This window comes from Stegodyphus dumicola, chromosome 3 (assembly GCF_044657685.1).
Source record: "Stegodyphus dumicola isolate Sdum_Otavi_A_Nest chromosome 3, ASM4465768v1".
Classification (NCBI taxonomy): Eukaryota; Metazoa; Arthropoda; class Arachnida; order Araneae; family Eresidae; genus Stegodyphus; species Stegodyphus dumicola.
Window position 1 is genome coordinate 249,906,871 of NC_140770.1, and position 19,274 is coordinate 249,926,144.

Genomic DNA, 19,274 nt, shown 5'->3' on the forward strand with positions numbered 1-19,274 from the left:
TAAATTTTCATATAATGTAATGATATATGTTTAAAATTAAAATCCCTGACAAGAGTTTCTAACTTTATGGTCAGTGCGTTCAATCTCCATATAATGACAGATATCGATATATGTTTTATTCTTAATGGCTTTCTCTTAAATTTTTCAAGAAAACAATAATCCTTCTCTTAAATATGAAACATATTCTATACAAATATGTTAAAAAAGATCGTGAATTATAAATAAAGGAAACAGAGTTATGCTTTTCCGGAATGGCAACATCAGAATATGTTCTAAAGATCTGATATAAAATTTGTACTCGTAGTTTTTATTAAGCTAGAGAAGTTATATGTTTGTTTTCAAACGTATAAATTAAATTTATTAATATTATCAAAGATGGATTTTTATTGATAAGAAATGAGTTTTCACTTCATTCAAATAAAGTGCTGGAAGATGAAATTTCATATCAGTATGAAATGAATAGGAACAGAAAGTTTACTTATGTTATAACAGAAAATGAAATGCAAATGAGCGGAATTTTAACTTGCATGTCTACAGAATTTCAGAAACTCAGAATACCAAATTCAGACAGTAATTATACAGATGCAGACATCGAATGAATATAGTACCTATACATAAAGAATCTTATATGAATTAAATATTTTTTATAACACGCATGTCTACAAAATTTCAGAAACTCAGAATACCAAATTCAGACAGTGGTTATACAGATGCAGACATCGAATGAAACATCGAATGAATATAGTACCAATACATAAAGAATCTTATATGAGTTAAATATTTTTTATAACACGCATGTCTACAAAATTTCAGAAACTCAGAATACCAAATTCAGACAGTTATTATACAGATGCAGACATCGAATGAATATAGTACCAATACATAAAGAATCCTGCAGGAGTTCAATATTCTTTTATAATGCATATCGAACAAAAAGATAAACTTCTGCTGTTCAGAATACTTCACTAACTTCACTAAAAAAAAGTACGTCTCTCTGAACATTCAAATTTAAGACTTTTATATTATTTGTTTCGATGCAAAAGAAAAAATTTCTTCTCATCAAAAAATATTAGAATTGAACAGAACAGTGCTTAAAGCATTCCCGAGTTTTCTGGTATAAGAAAGCTTATTTCAAAATTTTGTCTAAACTTTCTTATAGTTTGAGATCTAAACAGAAAAATATATTGTAATAGTTCTGTTTGCCCACTGAATTGTTTTTTCTTCCACCTTTTTCTTTTCTCTTTGTTTTCTTTTTACAGCGTGTTAGGTTTACTGATTTCAGGTAAACAGGTTTCCGGAAAGCAAGGCCTAAAGGCTATCTGTATTAGATCTTCAAAAGCTACCTTAATACACGGCTTTGAGAAATCAAGAAATGATTGAAAAATCTTTTACGATGCATGCTTTCAGTTTTATGATGATAACTAAAAAGTGCCAGAAGCATACCAAAAGTAAAGGGGAAAATTTCAAAGAAAAGAAAATCTTATGAGCGAAAGAAAACGTCTTTCTAAGAAGATCTACAGGAATTATGATTCGTAATGTAAACTTATCAGGTATTTCTTCCGCCTTCTTAGCATGCCTTCGTAGTATAGTGGTCAGCACACTCGACGCGTATTCGAGAGGTCCGTGATTGGAGTCCCGGCGAGGACATTGCTCATTTTTCATGACTCCTGTTTCAAAAAAAAATCTAACATATCTACAGTGGCGAACGAACTAAAATGGTGGTGGATGATGATTCTCCACTACCAGGATTTGACAGCTAGTGTCCCCTATCCAGAGCCGCCCTTTAAAGGTGGCAGTATATAAGGTATTTCTTCCGCCTTCTTAGCATGCCTTCGTAGTGTAGTGGTCAGCACACTCGATGCGTATTCGACAGGTCCGTGATTCGAGTCCAGGCGAGGACATTGCTCATTTTTCACATCTACTGCTTCCAAAATACCTAATGTCTCTACAAACGTGCTCCAAGAATATAAATTAATCATAAAACGCAACATTTCAAGAAATTTAGAATGTAAAACTCTTTTCTTTTCTCTTGCAACGTAAGGTACTTTCTCCCTCCTTTTTGCATATCTTCCTGGATACAAGTTGTTTTAAATGCTTTTTCCTATTGTGTCCGCCTTTCTTTTTTTTTTTTTTTTTTTTTTTTTTTTTGTTTTGATGTTGTTTCTTTTAAAGCGAGAACGAATATCAGTTATAAATTATATTTGCTCTTTTTTATTTTCTGCTATATTAAATTATGCGCTTGTAATACAAATTTAGGCAAAAACAGAAATTTAGATTGGCGTAGATTTTAAGTAAATTTTTTAAACCGACCTGGCATGTTTTAGAGTCATTAGGTTAATTGGAAGCAGAAAAGATGAAAAATATGCAACCGCCTTCGCCGGGAATCAAACCACGGACCTCTGAAATACCGGCTCAGTGTGCAGAACCACTACACCACGAAGGCACGCTAGTGAAGTGGGAGAAATACCTTATAATGTAACTCTTTTCTTTATGAAGGGAGGGAAAAAAAGTAATTGCGAGTAAAGGTAATAGTAACAGATTCAGTATCAGCCCTACTGTTTATCATAAACCTGTTTTTATTTGCTTATTTTCGCATGCTAATATATATGTAATTCTGAGAATAAAAAAATAGCTTCCTCCTACCCTTTTCTTTATCGTGATCTCAGCGTTTGTTCATTACAGTTACCGTTTTCGTAATAATTAAAAAATGATTTGAGAGAGAGACTTTTCTCCGACAATTATTAACAAAACGCTTAAATTATCCTTTTTACATCACAACACACATTAAGCTGTAAGGAACGACAAAAGTGATATTCATGTTATCCGTTGCTTTCGTTCTGTCAGTTGCCGAATTACTCTAATCATCCTGAAGTTTGAATTTCTAAGTTATGTTTTCAATTATCATTAAACTTCGGTGTTCCTTAAGGTAAAATTTCTGATAGTAATTCTTAAGAACACAAACAAAGAATTTATAAACTACATTAACAAAGTCTTTATAAAAGTTCTTAATTCTTTGCTATTACCATACATGACCTTTCTAACACTGAAAATTAATGCTGGGAATACAGCACTGCCATAGGTATATATTAGATGTTTTCGTTTTTAAAGCCTGAGTTGTTTTTGAAATAATTGCAATTTTATTCACGATTGCGCGTTAATTTGAAAGTATTATAGAATGTTTACTGATTCAAGAAGGCAACAGCGGACAACATTGCGGTATAAACAATAAGTGCCATTAACGCTAGAGAATTAATCGTGTAGTTATTGATACATAAGCTCAGTGCAATCATACATTAGTTATTATTCAATAACATTTTCTGCACATCACATCACGCAATAATATTAGATTAATGTTCTTAACTTCATTATTTTCATTAAGATTCAAACATAAATCGCTTAACTTGTAATGAGCATTAAAATGCTTTTGGAAAACGAGTTTGTTCCGTATCAAAAGGTTGCAGACGAAAAGCCTTCACGTCCCATTTCTCGGGGAAAGTAATTGTCTTTTCGATGCGTCGTTAAGCAGCTGATGGTTTTCGTTTGTATTTTTGTTTTCCCTTTATGGTTGAAGAAGGGCAGAAACTTAACGTAAATGATCCTAAAATGTTAAGTTTCTTACAGAATGCCACATTTCAATCTAGATAATAACTTTATATTACTAAACAAAAGCAAATATTTTTGTAGAAAAATTGCTTCAAAATTCCGTTTTTATGAAAATGTGAGATTTTAACGATTAAAATTACTAAACATCTCAGCTTCTGTTTACAAGTCACATGAAAGCTTAGGACAATTAAAAGGAAAATATCTACAATTACAAAATGTATAATTATAATTTTATGAGTACTTATAATATGTGGGATTAAATTTAAGATTTTGTGTTGGTTCAATATAAATGTTCGTTTCACTCTTCAGACTGTTGCTGCCAAATGTTAGAGTCCTGCATTATACTTGAAGAAATTAAATAATGAAAAATCTTCAGAAATGTATGTATATTTCTAGCATTGAGATAAAACAACGGTTCGTAGAGCCATCCAGCTTTGAATGACGTAATCCTACTGCGATTATGGGCATCTGGAAGCCCAAATTTCAAATTTGGTATTTGGTTTATTACCGATTTCGTGTTTTGTCAAATTTTAAAGAATTTTTTATTAACAAACGCAAGGATTTCAAAGCGAGTGATGTCAACGTTGTAGAGAAAAAAAAATTTATCTCCACTACACGAGAGTGTGTATCGGAAGTTCTAAAGATATGCTCAATTTAAAATTATTTTACTATATTGCTCTTGAACTGAGAGTGCGAAGAAAATGATATTTAATAAATAAAGGTAACACATAAAATGTAAAAAAAAAAACCGCCCTTTTGGACGTAATTTAACATTTGAAAACCTTTCAGATTTTCTTGTTTTTTTTTTTTTTTTTTTTTTTTATATATATTATTATTATTATTTTCTTAAATACTCATTTTAGTACAGCTTTTATCACAACCAACTCAAATATATGCTACAGAGTAATCTTAAATAGGACTTTGAATTGTTTGAGAGATGCACACATTTGATGACTGACAAAGAAATGCGTACCCAGCGATGCAGTTTTACTCGTTCATGAGATCAATGATAGTCAGCCACCTACCACCTACTAGTAGGAGATTTAAGCTTTCACGATAGGCTGTAGAGGTTTTGTCCGATAATGATCAAGGAAGAGAGAAACATGCATAGATGACTTGATATATACACAACGTTCCAGAATTCCTCCGTTCCAGAATGGAGTTTATCAGAGCTAACGGTGACAACTGACTTAGCCGACCCATTTCCAAAACCAGTTTTGCCCCATAGCGCTGCAAAAAGTTGAAAAATTTGAACTGCAGGCATAACGGAGCTAGTGGATACACGGAACTGACTCCGTTAGCTCAGATAAACTCTAGTTTGAACGGTTTCTGAAGTTTAGGTTTCTACTTGACCATTTCCATCTGCTCAGTGCTCTCCTGTTTCCGTACATTTACACGGCTTTGTTGTTTGTTAATGAATTAGCTGTCTATTAAAAGTTTAATGTTGTAATTTATATTGTAAATAAATGCATAAATTTAAGTATGAATTTTTTACTAAACTTTCATTAAAAAACTTCTTGAAGTTGCTCTATTTTAAGTTATTGTGAACGAGTGGGCGGTAGTAGGCAGAATGTATAAAAAAGTTGGCTATCCCTGCATTAGATTATCGACCTCCTTTGCCTTGTTATATAATCATGGAGGTAGGCAATTTATTTCTACCTTCGTGGCTATAATGGCTATAGATTAAGGCTTTGGTAACTCTGAAATTTGTGTGTTACAGTTGTAAGGGGTTATGTTGAATAGTTTTAGCGATTAAGCACATGGTAGATTCTTTAACAAAGAGTACCTATCTAACTGCATCATAGAATTTACATTACATAATAAGCTGCTGATAGAGTACAGTTATTGAGAACTCTGTTTGCTTTTTCTTACATTAACACATATGATATTCTTTACGCTTACCCATCTGTGTATAAACAATGAAGCATTCATTATGAGTTCTGCATGCATTCTTTTTTTAGTTGTCGTTGTTGCGAAGTTAGTGGTGGCAATGGGGGCTGAAAATAAAGCCACACTGTTTGTAAATAAGAGCCTCACTTAATACCTTTTCATTTCGATTATGAGATTGTTATTGATAAAGTCATCTAAACTTATAGCCAGCGTAAGAAATTGCAAACGAAATGAAAATGAAATTCAGCTACTCAAAATAAAGAATTTCGAATATACTAACAATTTGTTTAGGTGATCAACGGCAAAGCTTTGAGGGCTATCTAAGGGCAAGGATGCTTTTGTGGAGGACTTTCTAAGGGAAACTGACTCGTATACGCGCTACACATGGGAAAAACCACGAAAACATCCATTCAGCAGCCCGTTCGCGGGATTCGTACCAACTACCAGTGTTCAGCGACTTTAGCGCTCGGTAGCTGGTGATGATGATGATAATGATCATGATAGCAATAATAATAATAATAATAATAAGTTTTTAACTTTAAAAACAATTATAATATTTTCGAAATATAAATTAAATTTGGTTTATTTTCATTACGTATTATGTTATGTTTGAATGTTTTGTTAATGCCAGTGTCTTTTCTAAAATTATTTTTCCATAAGGTCTTTCCTTAAAATTCTGTTCTATCAATTGTTTTTGAAAAAAAAGCATAGTTTGAGCATTTTCTAAGAAAACCGAAACAGACGAAAGTAGTTTTCGTATCAGTTTTTCTCTCCTATCTATGAATGTATAACACTGCAAATATTGATCTATAGCCATTTATAACTCATTTATAAAATCATGTCTATTTGGGTATTTCAAATTTTCTTGAAGCTAAGTTAGCATAGGAAGTTAAAATTGCATACAGCCTTTACTTTCATTTCCGCAAAAATGCTGCTATTGTCTAATGATGCAAGAAATTTTATGATTTGCATGTTTGAGCGTGCAGTGAGTAAACTTGAATTTATCTGATATCGTCGTAGGACAAATAAAAATATCTGAAAGGTAGCAGTTAATATTAAGAAAAGAGTACTTTATTTTTGTTGATTAGACTTACACATTATCTCACATTTAAAAAGCGTACTCTTACTATAGATCTATAATTATGTCTCGGTTTTACATCACAAGTGAAAATACTCAAGATCTCTTGAGGGTAAAGATATTTTGATTACTATACATAACAACATATTTATTTTCCGTTGAGATATTCGGATTATTTTCTAGCCTCCTTATTTTTGTTTTTCGTTTAATTACATTGTGTTACTTCATAAATGATAAACTTCTAAAACCAAATGCTCAAAACATTTTCCATGAGGTATTTTCCTATTTAGGTAATGGCTTCTTAGGTTGATTCTGTGCGGCTTGTTTTTGTTACTTTGTTATATAGTAAGATTATATTGTTGATATGAATTTTATCATTATTCTTTGTTCTAGAGATTATTTGTAGTACCTTTTAAGTGTTATGCAACGGTCCCTTTCATCAAAAATAAATTTCATAGTATGTTTGTTGAATTTGCTTTTGCACGCACGATAAAAATATATTCAAAGACCTTCTTTCTGTAGTATAATTGCCTTTCGTAAATTACCATCAGCTGTATGTGCAAATTTGTGAAGTACTTTTGAGAGTCATATTGTAAAAAAATTCTGAGAATGTCACAAACGCAGAAACATTATTTCTTTGTTTGTGGCAACGGTTTAGATGTGTGAAAAGAACTTGGAACGAGAAAAATTTAACCACTTTCTAGTTTGCCAATTGTAGAAAAAATAACAAATGTGTAGTCGAATCTTGAGAATATTCAGAAGCTCTGGAACTGGACTTCAAGAACTAACTTCAAGATATTAAAAAAAGCGTATTTTATTAACCTTTAGAATCTCTTTTTCTTGTGTTATCCAGAAGCCTCTCTAAATTTAAAGCAACAATTTATTAAGAGCAAGTTAAGAGTTAAAATCATAACTTAGATCAAGACGCCAACAATTTTGGCAGCAGAAATAGATACCTTAACTACATCCTTGTTTATAAAATAAATTTCTCATAGCATTTAATTCACATTTAGTGGAAGTTTAGTTCAGTACCTTAAAAATTCTTAAAGAAATGGCTGTAAAATAACCAATATTGGAGATTTGAAAATATTGTTAATAGAAATATTGACGAATGATAACAAACTGGTGGTATTTCAATAAGCTCATTTTGCAACTAATTTATTTCGTATTACTCTCCTTTAATTTAGTTGAATACGATTTCATTAACTTACAAACAATCCAATCTTATTATTGCTGTTTCATTTTCTTACATATTATTATAGAAAATACAGATTTGAGTTCACAGTTTTTTCCCCAAAATCGGGAAATAAATAGGAAGCCTTTCAGAATCCCTGATTTAGGTTGTTACAAAATTCAAATATTCAATAGCATAACAATAATTTATTTAGGAAAAAAAGCATTGGTAAAAGGAGTTCATTTGTACGATGCTTGTTAAGTCATTAAAATAAATTTTAATATTTATGCCAAGGAGAACACGGTTGACAAAGTTTCCATCATATAAGTTCTTGTAAAGATTGCATATAACATATTAAAAATGAAACAAAAATGCAGTAATTTGTATTCGAATCGTAATATGAGAATATTGTTGTTATAAAATAATTCTTTAAATTTCCAAGTAAAATATTGCAGAAGTTAAGATTATGTTGTAATAGGTTACAACTAGGATAATTGCTAGATCGCAGAAAAAAACATCGTAGGGCGGTTGCCATGCAAATTTCCCGATTTCGCAAACATTCCTCGGACGTTTTTCATTCTAAGAATTGTCTGGAAATTTCGCAACCGAGGATTTACAATATCATTTTCAAAACTGTATACACGAGGCTTAGGTAATTGAAGTTCCAATGGATTAAGAGTATTGCATCTGCAACAAAAATTTTCTTGAGGTTTAATTTCCCGTTTTCCATGATTAGTTCCCCGAATTTCAAAGCAAGGAAGAAAATATCACCCTCTGTTCGTTACCACGGAAATAATTAAATATTTCGCAGATTCCAAATGCTCTCGGGTTTATTTTAAAAAATATTGCTTAAATTCCCCAGTAATTCAAATTACTCAAGAGTACTAATGAGAAAATTTGAAATTTCAGTGTAATGAAGATTGGAAGGCTCTAGCTGAGATATACACTGGTGTGCAAAAATTAAGGACGAGACGGTTTTTTTTCAATATAACTTTGTACAAAAGCTTTCCAAATCAACACATTTAATACCGTAAGATCCCCAATACGTAAGGACATGAGTAATGTAAGCAACACTTACTAAAAGGGAAATCAGAGGGATAAAAAGAAGCTTTATTGAAACAGTAGCACGGAGCGCAATGCGACTGAAGGCCGAAACATCCCTGTGATGGGTGTCCAGCAAGAAACATCCGGTCTTTAATAGGGGATATGATCTCCCCTGACTGCTAGGTAGGTTTCATAGCGTCTGCCCATGTTGAGAATGAGGGTGTCAATGAGTTGTTGAGGCATTGCTGCCCATTCATCTTGCAGCGCCAATCGAAGCTCCGGAATCGTTACTGGTGGTAAGGTACGAGCTGCCAAGCGTCTGCCTAGAAAAATCCCATACATGCTCGATGGGATTGAGATCCGGAGATCGTGCCGGCCAATCCATACGTTCAATATCCTCACTCTCTAAGAGCTGTTCGGCAGCTACTGTGCGATGACATGGTGCATTGTCGTCCATGAAAAGGAACTGCGGACCCATAGCGCCTCTAAAAGGACGCACATATGGAAGAAAAATCTCGTTACAATAACGGGTCCCGTTGACTGAACCTGCGTCGAAGATGTTAAGGTCTGTACGACTACCAAGCATGATGCCTCCCCAAACGAGAACACCGCCACCTCCATACCTGTCCCTTTCAATGATGTTCGAGGGGTGATTGCGGCTTCCCCGCTCTCTCCAGATGAGTATGCGATGAGAATCGCTACTCAGACTGAATCTGCTCTCATCTGTAAAGAGTACACGACCCCATTCATTATCTCTCCAATTTCGGTGTTCCCGGCACCACAGAGAACGCCTTCTCCGATGGGCAGGAGTTAGAGGTACACACCGTACAGGGCGTCGTGCAAACAGACCACCCTCGTGCAGTCTTCTGGCCACGGTAAAACGCGATATCGGTCGTCCAGTCGCCTGTGTCGTGTGTCTAGCGATTTCTCCCGCTGTCTGCCGCCTGTTTCTTCTGGCCTGTAAGGCAATATACCGGTCATCTGAGGGTGTGGTTCCTCGTGGACGACCACTACTAAACACCCGGATAGCTGTTCCTGTAGTTTGAAATTGTCTCCAAAGTCGTGAAACGATACTGTGAGCAATTCCGAACTCTGCAGCCACACTTGTCACACTGCGGCCTTCCTCCAACTTCCCGATGATTCGACCTCGGGTAAAAGCATCCAGATGTCGTCTAACAGATTGATTATTCGCCATTTCTCGCTGAGGCAGCAACTCGGTGTGATTTTAACTGCTATACGGCGTGCAATCTCTTTGCCAGAAATACTGAGCTTACACCGACAACATGCTTTATACTACTCAGACACTCCCCCATTACGTCTTACCTGCATATCTGCGCATATGCTACCGTACATCACCTTACTTAATCTCCTGATTGGTCTTTCTGTCCGCTCTGCCTCTTCGTTCAGCTGATATGCTAATTTTTCGACTTCGTCCTTAATTTTTGCACACCAGTGTAGTTGAGTTTAGTACTAGCTGAGTTAAGTGCCGGAACTAAACTCAGAGGGAGTTAGATAGAAATATTTCCGATTTAACAGCGAGGCCCCTCAGAGAAATTAAAAAACAATGTAGAATGTGTCTTCGTCAAAGCATACCACCAGTAAATAGTTAAACTGAATAGCGCACGTGAAAAGGGTTAGATGATGGAGTCATATATCTAAATATGCCACATCTCTCTCTCTATATATAAATATGTAAGAAAAATAAATAAATAACTGTGATATTTTGGCAGTCGTGAAGCTTGGCATCAGATGGCTTTAGCAGAGTGGTAAGGCGATATCCAAAGAAGACACACAGACGAATTTCACTTTTAGTTGCACATATTTATGTAATTCAAATAGCAGATCAATTTCCTTTTCCGACGAAGTTCTTCAAATTACATATTCAATAATGGGTTATTACGTACGATTAAATTTTGACTTTCTGCGTCATAATATTCTAACAAAGAAAAGAAGGATGGACAGAGCAGCGCGGAGTATACCACAGGAGGAGAGGCGAGCTTCTGACGCAAAATGGCAAGCATTCAGTATTTATAGTAGCGGTTACGTAATAGGCTAGCAAATTCTAGAAGGTACTGGTCTAGGAAGAAGATCCTGAATTGCAGAAAATTAATTGAAGGTTGCGTGTTCGCGAAGAGCAAAGCCATCGTATTTTTTATATTTTACATATATATATGTCTTTTTCGTTTGTTCTTTTTACTTTAATTAATATATGCGTTTGGTACGTCCGATTGCAATAAAAAGAGAGGTGAACAACTAGACGTTATAGCAGTGCTATATACAAAATTTCAAAGTCCCATAGCTAATCGTTTTTGAGTAATACAAAAAATGTACAAATACACGTATGTACGTACAGAAGTCATGAAAACGTTCCTAGAGAGAACAAAAATACAGTGAAAGAAGAATAAAGAAAAATCATAAAATAAAAAACAAACTGGTGTGTTATATTTCTCTTAACATATTATTCAGGGGTTTGTTGCCCCGAGGTAATGTATTTAAGTTTACGAATGAACAAATTTAGCACGGCCAAAAATAAATTTAAATTACGGAGGTTCAAGATTAATTTAAATTAAACTGTTCATCAGTTGCCCTAACCCCACAAGGCTATATGCAAATGGTAGCACATGGTTAAATTCCATTCGTAATTTAAGAAAATAAACAATATAGAAATTCATAACGAATATCCAGAAAGTTGTCCAACGAAATGGTTGGCAATAATGAAAATTAGATTTAGCATTTTTCTCAATAGTTCTATAGCTAAGTCTACTGGAATCAAAAATGTAAATTAACTTTGTGAAATGCATATTAATTATTAGTCGAGATAAAATGAAATAATCCTAATCAGGAACAAGTTTAAATTTCCTGTAAAACAATATACTAAGATGGGAAAAATGGACATGGTGTTTCCGAATTCAATCGACAAAATCAGAGGGGTCATAGTAGGCATGAAGAGGATGAAAAAACATGGAGGAGCAAACCAGGTTTAGCGGGAAAATCGCAAAAGTAGTTATAAGAGTGTGACGTCAAATGGAACAAAAGAGGCCAATAATGAATAGAAAAACATTTATTTGACGTAAAGCAGCATTATAATGCATCACAGTTGTCCGAAAGGACATAAGGCAATTTTATAGGAAGTGTTCGAAGTTGCGGCTCCGAAGGTTATTGCAGAACCGACAAAGACGAACGTACGATTGCTGGACTTGTTACAACATACCTGTTTGGGCTGGCAATGTCGCCTGAAGGGACGAAAATCCGTGTTGTCAGATCCTTCAGTGTGCCTACAGATGTCTGATATACAATTTTTAGGTGGCCCCAGATAATGAAATCCAAGGGATTGAAGTTCGAAGAGCGTGAAGGCCAAGCAACTGGTCTGCCGTGTCCAATCCTCCTCCTGGGATATGTAACATCGAGGCGATTACTCACCGCAATCGCAAAATGCATGAACCACATGTTTTGATGCGTAGTGGCCGGTATTCCAAGCAAATACTGTTGGACGTGATGCAGAAAAACGAGGTAATTTGCGCCATTGAGGCGGGAGGACAGAAGGTACGATCTCAACAGATGATCCCCTCCCAGATGTAAATATTGAACTCTTGCTGCACTTCGGAAGACCACAAATGCGCATTGCGCATGATGAATACGCCTTATTTTGTATAGTCTGCTTCATTTGAGAATAAAAGCGTGGCGAGAGTGGCATCCAGCGTACGAACTTGAATGGAATAATCGGCATCGCCTAGGCGTTGAACCTTCTGCACGTGGAATGAGAGCACATTTTCTGCGGAAATTTTCATACGAAATGGTTTCTTCTTTCGAATAAATGAACTACCTTTTTCAAATTACACTCCCTTGCTCAGGTTTAGCAGGTATTGTAGAAATAGCTGGCAGATGTAGAATTAGGGAGAATGAATTAGAGACAAAAAAATATCTTTCGAGCGCTGATGATAAAGCAGCGAAAACACTGTTTGACTTTGAAGCTTCTTTGAATTGTCCTTCGAGTCTGTAGAAATACAGCAAACACAGTGTTTATGTAGAACACTTTTTAGGAATCGTTCTTCATGAATTGCCCTTTCTCCCCCTGAGGGGTACATTGGTTATTAGATTTCTCTTGCGGCCCAGACGGGAAACTGGTTAGTGAGTCTGACAGCTGTACCGTATGGCCCGATTTCGGATCCCGAAGAAGGCATGAATGAAAATTAGCTGTCCCTTCATAGGACGGAACAGTGACCCACTTATTAGGTGCCTCCACCTATTAGGTCCTAAGTGACCACTGCCTATAATGGCTAGTGCTCGCCACTGAAAAAAAAAATTTTTCCTTTGGGTGCTAGGCAAAAATTGATATTAGTTTTTTTACATCCTTTCCCCACGGAATGGATTGCGTTTTCTTGATTGTTTTCTATAAAATTGATTAAGTTAGCCCTCTACCAATGTAAAATGGGATAGGGCGTGATTCCTTTAAATGCAAATTTTGATTGATTATTCAGAAACAAAATAAAGCGAAAATATTGTTAAAAATGCGGATGGGAAAAAAGGAGAGATGATTTCGTGAGGAAATCGAACTGCTAGTTTTATTTGTTTCGAAACGAGGAAACAAAAATGGAAGAAAGAGAAGAGGGATACTGGGAAGGATGAAGAAAGGAGGGATGTGAAACGAGTAAAAGAGAAGTCGAGCTGCCTAGCCTGATTTTTCGTTTTTAATGAAAAGAACGTGATCCCGATGATTTCCGGTAGAAACAGAAATATGAATGCTAGATGCATGTATTGCTTTAGGGATATAAAATTTACACCTGTTTGTCTTGCTTCGGCATGACCGTCGTCCACAACTTAAAAGGAGACAACGTTACAAAGTGCATTTTCGTTGAAACAGATTATAATGGTTAAGTGCTGAGTACACCTGCCCTGATTCGATATTTGGTCTTCTGTGTATCCATCTTTTTCGTGTGATGAATATACATCAAACTTCCCGGTCTATTAAACATCGTCATGCAAAGGAGGGATTCTGTCTACTGTTGCCTAAGAACAGACTATGGCGTATCTTCATGTCGAATGCGATTACAATGGTTCTTGTATTATCAATTCTTATTATTGCAGAAGTCAGGGTATTGGAATTCACTGCTTTGAACAATGGGTTACAGACTACAAATCAAGACTATTAAACCCTTAAAACATGAAGTTTGAATACCTTTCGAATAAGTAAACTGCTGTTTCTTCTAGCTAAAATTTATATATAACAGGCATAAATAGTTTCTTTTATTGGCTAATTGTTTACATGTGCTGAATCTAAGTATTTAACTGCGAAAAGGGATAATAAAATAACAACTGCATTATCAGCAAAATTCTCCTATGTGTTACGATTTACCATCATTAAATATTTGTATCAGGTTTTAGCTTAGCAGTCTAGAAGAAGCATGAAAATGTTTATTTTGAAACACAATCATTTTGCATATTTGATTTTTCTTTTTAATAAAATATTTAAATATCAATGTATTTTCTCAACTTGATCTTGGACTTTAATGCTTATGTATCTACATGGATAGAGATTTAAGAGGAAAATATTCTTCAACTCTAACCTGATCGCTTTTTCTGTGCAATAATTATAAGCGAACCGTTGGAATTAAAAATACCATATGAATTGTATAAGAATTCCAAGTCGAGGGAAATTTTTGAACCTTAAAAAAGCACAAAAAGATTAGGTCGCAATCTTGTAAATAGAGTATTCATTTATTTAACCACGTTTAATCTAATTTTTCTCATCTTGGCTACCTGACTGAAGAGTAAAAATGCAATGCTTTGGTGTTTTTTATCTATTCAAAAATGTGTGCCCTATTTCGAAAGGCTCTTTAGATATTTTTTCGTGTAATGCTAGTACGCCCGCAAATTTCGTCTCCCTACAACGCCCGCCGGAGTCATTTCGACTCCAATGCGATTTATAAGATAAACACATAAACGAGAACACAATAATGAATATATAATTCAATTAAAACATTTAAATTTGTAATAAGTAACAATAAATACAAATATTGATTTAAAAAAAGTATAACTCAATTTACAATTATAAGAAAATAAAGAAAGCGACATGCTTTTCACAAAATTCATACACTTACAAATATTTTTAAATTAAAGTTCAAGAATGCAGTTTTGCATGTATAATCTAGCTTTCCACGACATTTCCCACGCACCATTTTATTGCATGAAATGCAGATATTAGTAATTTATTAGTAATTAGATATTAGATCATATTACCATAATAAAGTTTTATTTCATATTTCCTTCTTTTTGGGACTGATCTCTCTGGTGGGTTTGCTCTGCTTGCATTTCTTTTTGGTTTATTAGCAAAGCGTATGTAGTTTTGACGTATTACATCAGTTAACATCTGGATGAACGTCTGTCTTGTAATTAGTTTTTCAGTAATTTTTATTTAATAATCCAGGCATTTATAGCAGCTAAATCGAATAAATTGTAAAAAGTATGAACAGATTATTTTCTAGAAGGTGCTTTTACACTGTACTTTCTAATCATCTAATCAGTTACATCGACACTACATTTAGTTGCATTATAAATTATTATTTCTGGGGGTTTTCTTTTCAATATTATTTATATCGACAGAAGGGTACTTATATTCTTTACATTTTTTTCTCTCTCTCTCCTTGATATACTGTAAGAGTAGCACGTGTTTCGTCCTGTTTCAACATTTTATATTCATACAGTGCATCTCGGAAATCTTTGATGGACTTCGGGATTTCTCTTCTTGTCCTGCTAACAGTTCCTAACAAGCTTATTCTCCTCTTTAGCAATTCTTCAGCTAAATGAAATACTTTACAAAATTTATCAACTGTGACATTTAGACCTTTGATTAGAAAAAGTTTCATAACAACGTTGTGTGATTCCTCACAGTGTAATGTTGAGTTACTGTTGAACGTGAAGAATCTTAAGAACTGATAAGTTTCATAACAATGTTGTGTGATTACTCACAGTGTAATGTTGAGTTACTGTTGAACGTGAAGAATCTTAAGAACTGATAAACAAATAATCGCTTGAGTTCATGTCACAGGAAACAACAAGATGGAAGGGTAAATAACTCTTTATTATTCAAATAAGACTGAACAGAACTCCGTCTTGGAATGTACAATAAAAGCCGACATTTGGGCTTGAACTTAGGAGACTAAGAATTAAACTAAAACTAATCTAAACTAAAAGAGATATAGCCGAAGCTATCAAGATTTTAACCGAGTTGGCCCCTTAATCTTAATAGACTGCGAATTTATCAAGGGCCTAAAGTACGGCCGAGCGCAATAATAGCTTACGAGAGAGTAGCCTAAAAAGGCGGACGTGTGAAGCCAGAAACTTGGTATCTCTCATTTTAAGACCGAAGAACTTTGCGGTTAAATACCGCTCTTCCTCATTATGTATTCAGACGTGATTTTAAAACTACGTTCTGGCCGGAAGTAGTAAATTGAAGTTAAGAATCGACAGGAAAGGAACTTAAAATTTAACTGTTAATAAAATGAACATAATCCTTACAACGTATTCAGATATTCTTTGATCAGATGGTCGTTCTTCATTTTTTTCATGGGTAAGGGAAAGTATTGAGGAGGTATTTTATTTTTACATTAACAGTAAATCAAAACTTTTGTCCATATTTACAGGGTTTTGACGGTATAAATTCAATAAACGGACATTGTTTTGTTATGTTTTTCTCCGGTTTGAGGCAAGAAATACAATTATCAATGAAGCGATTCCAAATTTATCTGTTTGCAAGCGGGTAAAACGCATAGATTTTAAGTGAGATCCTAAAAATCGTAGAATGCCACAAAAGCTGTTTCTTCTGATAGTTCCTGTGCAAAAATTCAGGTCCCACGTTTTAGACCACAAGGAATGAAAATCTATTCCTTTCGCACCACTCAAACTCTGGGTATATAGTTTTCCAATAAAGGCAAGTAACTCTTCTACAGAAAGAGACCAAGTGTCATTCTCAAGGATGCGCCTTGGCTCTACTTCGGTACATTTCTTTATAATGTTCAAAACTGTGCTGTCTATAAATAAAAACCAAACACTCAACACACTATTATCACTGATGTTCCTTTTGTCAGGATTTGCTGGTCCACTATCTTGCCGTATAATATTTTGTTTTGAAAAATCTTGCAGGATTTTTTTTTTTTTTTTTTTTTAAATTTTTATACATTTTCCATTCTGTGCCATCAGGAGCAGTGAGAGCTCGAGTATTATCTGACGCATATTCTGATATTTCCTTGTTCTCACCTCCATAGAATCTGATGAATAGTCATTTACACATTCAAAATCAACTATTTAAATCCTCGTCTTAAATGTCTAATTGTTCAGCCATATCAGATTCATTATCTGACAGCTCACGCAAAAGATTTCTTATTTCCTCTGGCGTTAATCCTTTTTTACGAGCGATTTTTTTGCAATATATTCAAACAAACTGAGTAGCATGAACATTTGTGAAAAATGTAACACAAGCAGCAACAAAATAATTGCAAAAGGAGTCATCCCGGGAAATTTGCCAGCTGAATCAGCAGATGCAAAGAATTGACTTAGGGGAGAATTTTTTAACTTAGGGGTGGAAAGAGGAATGCCACAATAACTGATATATCACTTTTTCAAAACGAAAGTGCAATACAAGGTCATGACACCTAAACATGAAGGAAATGATAAAACTGCGGTTTTTTTCCAAAAGATAAATATTTTAAAATAAATATTTTCAAAATTACGTTAAATATTTCTGGTTTGCTCAAGTCATAGACATCATTAATTCATTAAAAGTCATGTAAGGGAAATCACTGAAATGAAAAATTAAGAATGATATGGGTGTTTACTTAACATGCGGAGTCGAAAGGACTCTGTCGGGCGTTCCAGTGTTAAATTGCTCTTTCGCTCACAGATTTTATTATAAAAGACTAGCGGGTAAGCCCGCCAGCTGAGCAGGCTGAAGCCCGCTTTCATTGGCCTTTATTCGAAAGTTAGACCGAACTACCATTGTTCGTGTCTAAAAGAGTTCCCCCCCCCCGCTTCATTCACTTATGCGTCCAGAAGATACTGCATACACTATACACATGCAGAAAATCACGAAACACCCATGCAGCCAGCCCGCTCGCCGGGATTCGAAAGTTGGACTCACTCACAGATTTTATTATAAAAGATATTGTAAAGAAAGTTTAATTCATCCATTGATGCTAAATGAATATTTATTCTGTCTATCTTCCTAAATTCTGTAATTAGAAGATAACAAAAATTGAATCTATTTATAAAACATCGGTGTAAGCAATTAGCAATAATCTGACGTTTTTATTAATTAATATATATTACATCTTTAAAGTCACAGGAAGATGGCGAGTGCAGTTCAATTTTTATGAGGTCAAAAGGAGGCCAATATAAACAAAATTAGATACTATACGAGGTAGTTTGTTGTCTCTGCACATCTCCAAACTTTAGTCAAAATCTGTTTTGAATTTAAAATTTTCCACTAAAATGAGTGGAAATAAGGCTAAGAATGTTTACCCTCAGATATCTTTAAAAAAATTGCAGTAATTAAAATAAAAATTCCAGAAAATCTTTAAAGTCTGGAATTTAAAAACTTCCGCGAATTCCAACGAAAGATGAAAATAAATAATAAAAACACGGAATTATGAATTTTCATATTAATTCAGTTTGAAATTATAATGTTACTACACTTGTCAAAGCAAACATTTGTCAGTGATAACTGTTAAAATTCTGTGCGATTTAAATCAGTTTAAATGCTAGCTAACGAACTCCATGGTATTTATATAAAAAAGGCTTGAATGAGGCTTCAAGTTTAAACTACTTGAAAAAAAATTCATACTGAAGCAGTAATTTCATTAAAACTGGTTACCTAAATGTTAGAAAGAAAAATATATATTATTTAAAAGGGATAGTAACTATATTTCCTTAAACAGCAGATTCTTTTAGACCAATTTAATTAGTAATATCAATCTTACCTTTAGACCGATCACAGCTATTGTTCAAACCAGCCGGTCGCAGATCATGACACAGGCATATATAGGAATTCTCTGTAGGGTAGCACCCAGCCTCCATTCCACATATATTAGGGTTAAGATCACATAAGTCGGTTTCTAGAAAGAAAAAAATATAATGTGTACACCTCATGACTTTCTTGTACGGAATATTAAATTATAAGCATTTTTTCTTGCATTTCATTTAAACTTATTAGATTGAATTAAAGCTACTTCGCCGACAGAGCATAAACCACAATAGAATAAATGCATTCTTTAAAATTCACTTTGTTTACCATAGCGACACTCTGGCGCTAGGTTTACTTAACATTATTATACGAGTATTTCGTTCATATTATAACTCAGAATGCACAAAATTTATATCATTTAAAGAATTATCTAATCGTTGTCACATGCTCTATTCAAATACTATAATAAAGCTAGAACTATGTATAAAAGAAATTAAGCAAACAAAACAAAAAAAAAAAAAACAGTTTCT

General features: G+C 34.2%; 1 protein-coding gene across 1 annotated transcript in view; it reads right to left on the reverse strand.

Annotated features, from left to right (window-relative positions):
- LOC118205343 (tyrosine-protein kinase transmembrane receptor Ror-like) overlaps window positions 1-18,891 on the reverse strand; it is a 214,354-nt gene extending 195,463 nt beyond the window's left edge. Inside the window, exon 1 of the mRNA XM_035377638.2 lies at window positions 18,761-18,891. Coding sequence (XP_035233529.2) covers window positions 18,761-18,857 — 97 coding nt within the window. The 5' untranslated portion in view covers window positions 18,858-18,891. The remainder of the gene's footprint in view (window positions 1-18,760) is intronic.
- Between the last annotated feature and the right edge of the window lie 383 nt (window positions 18,892-19,274).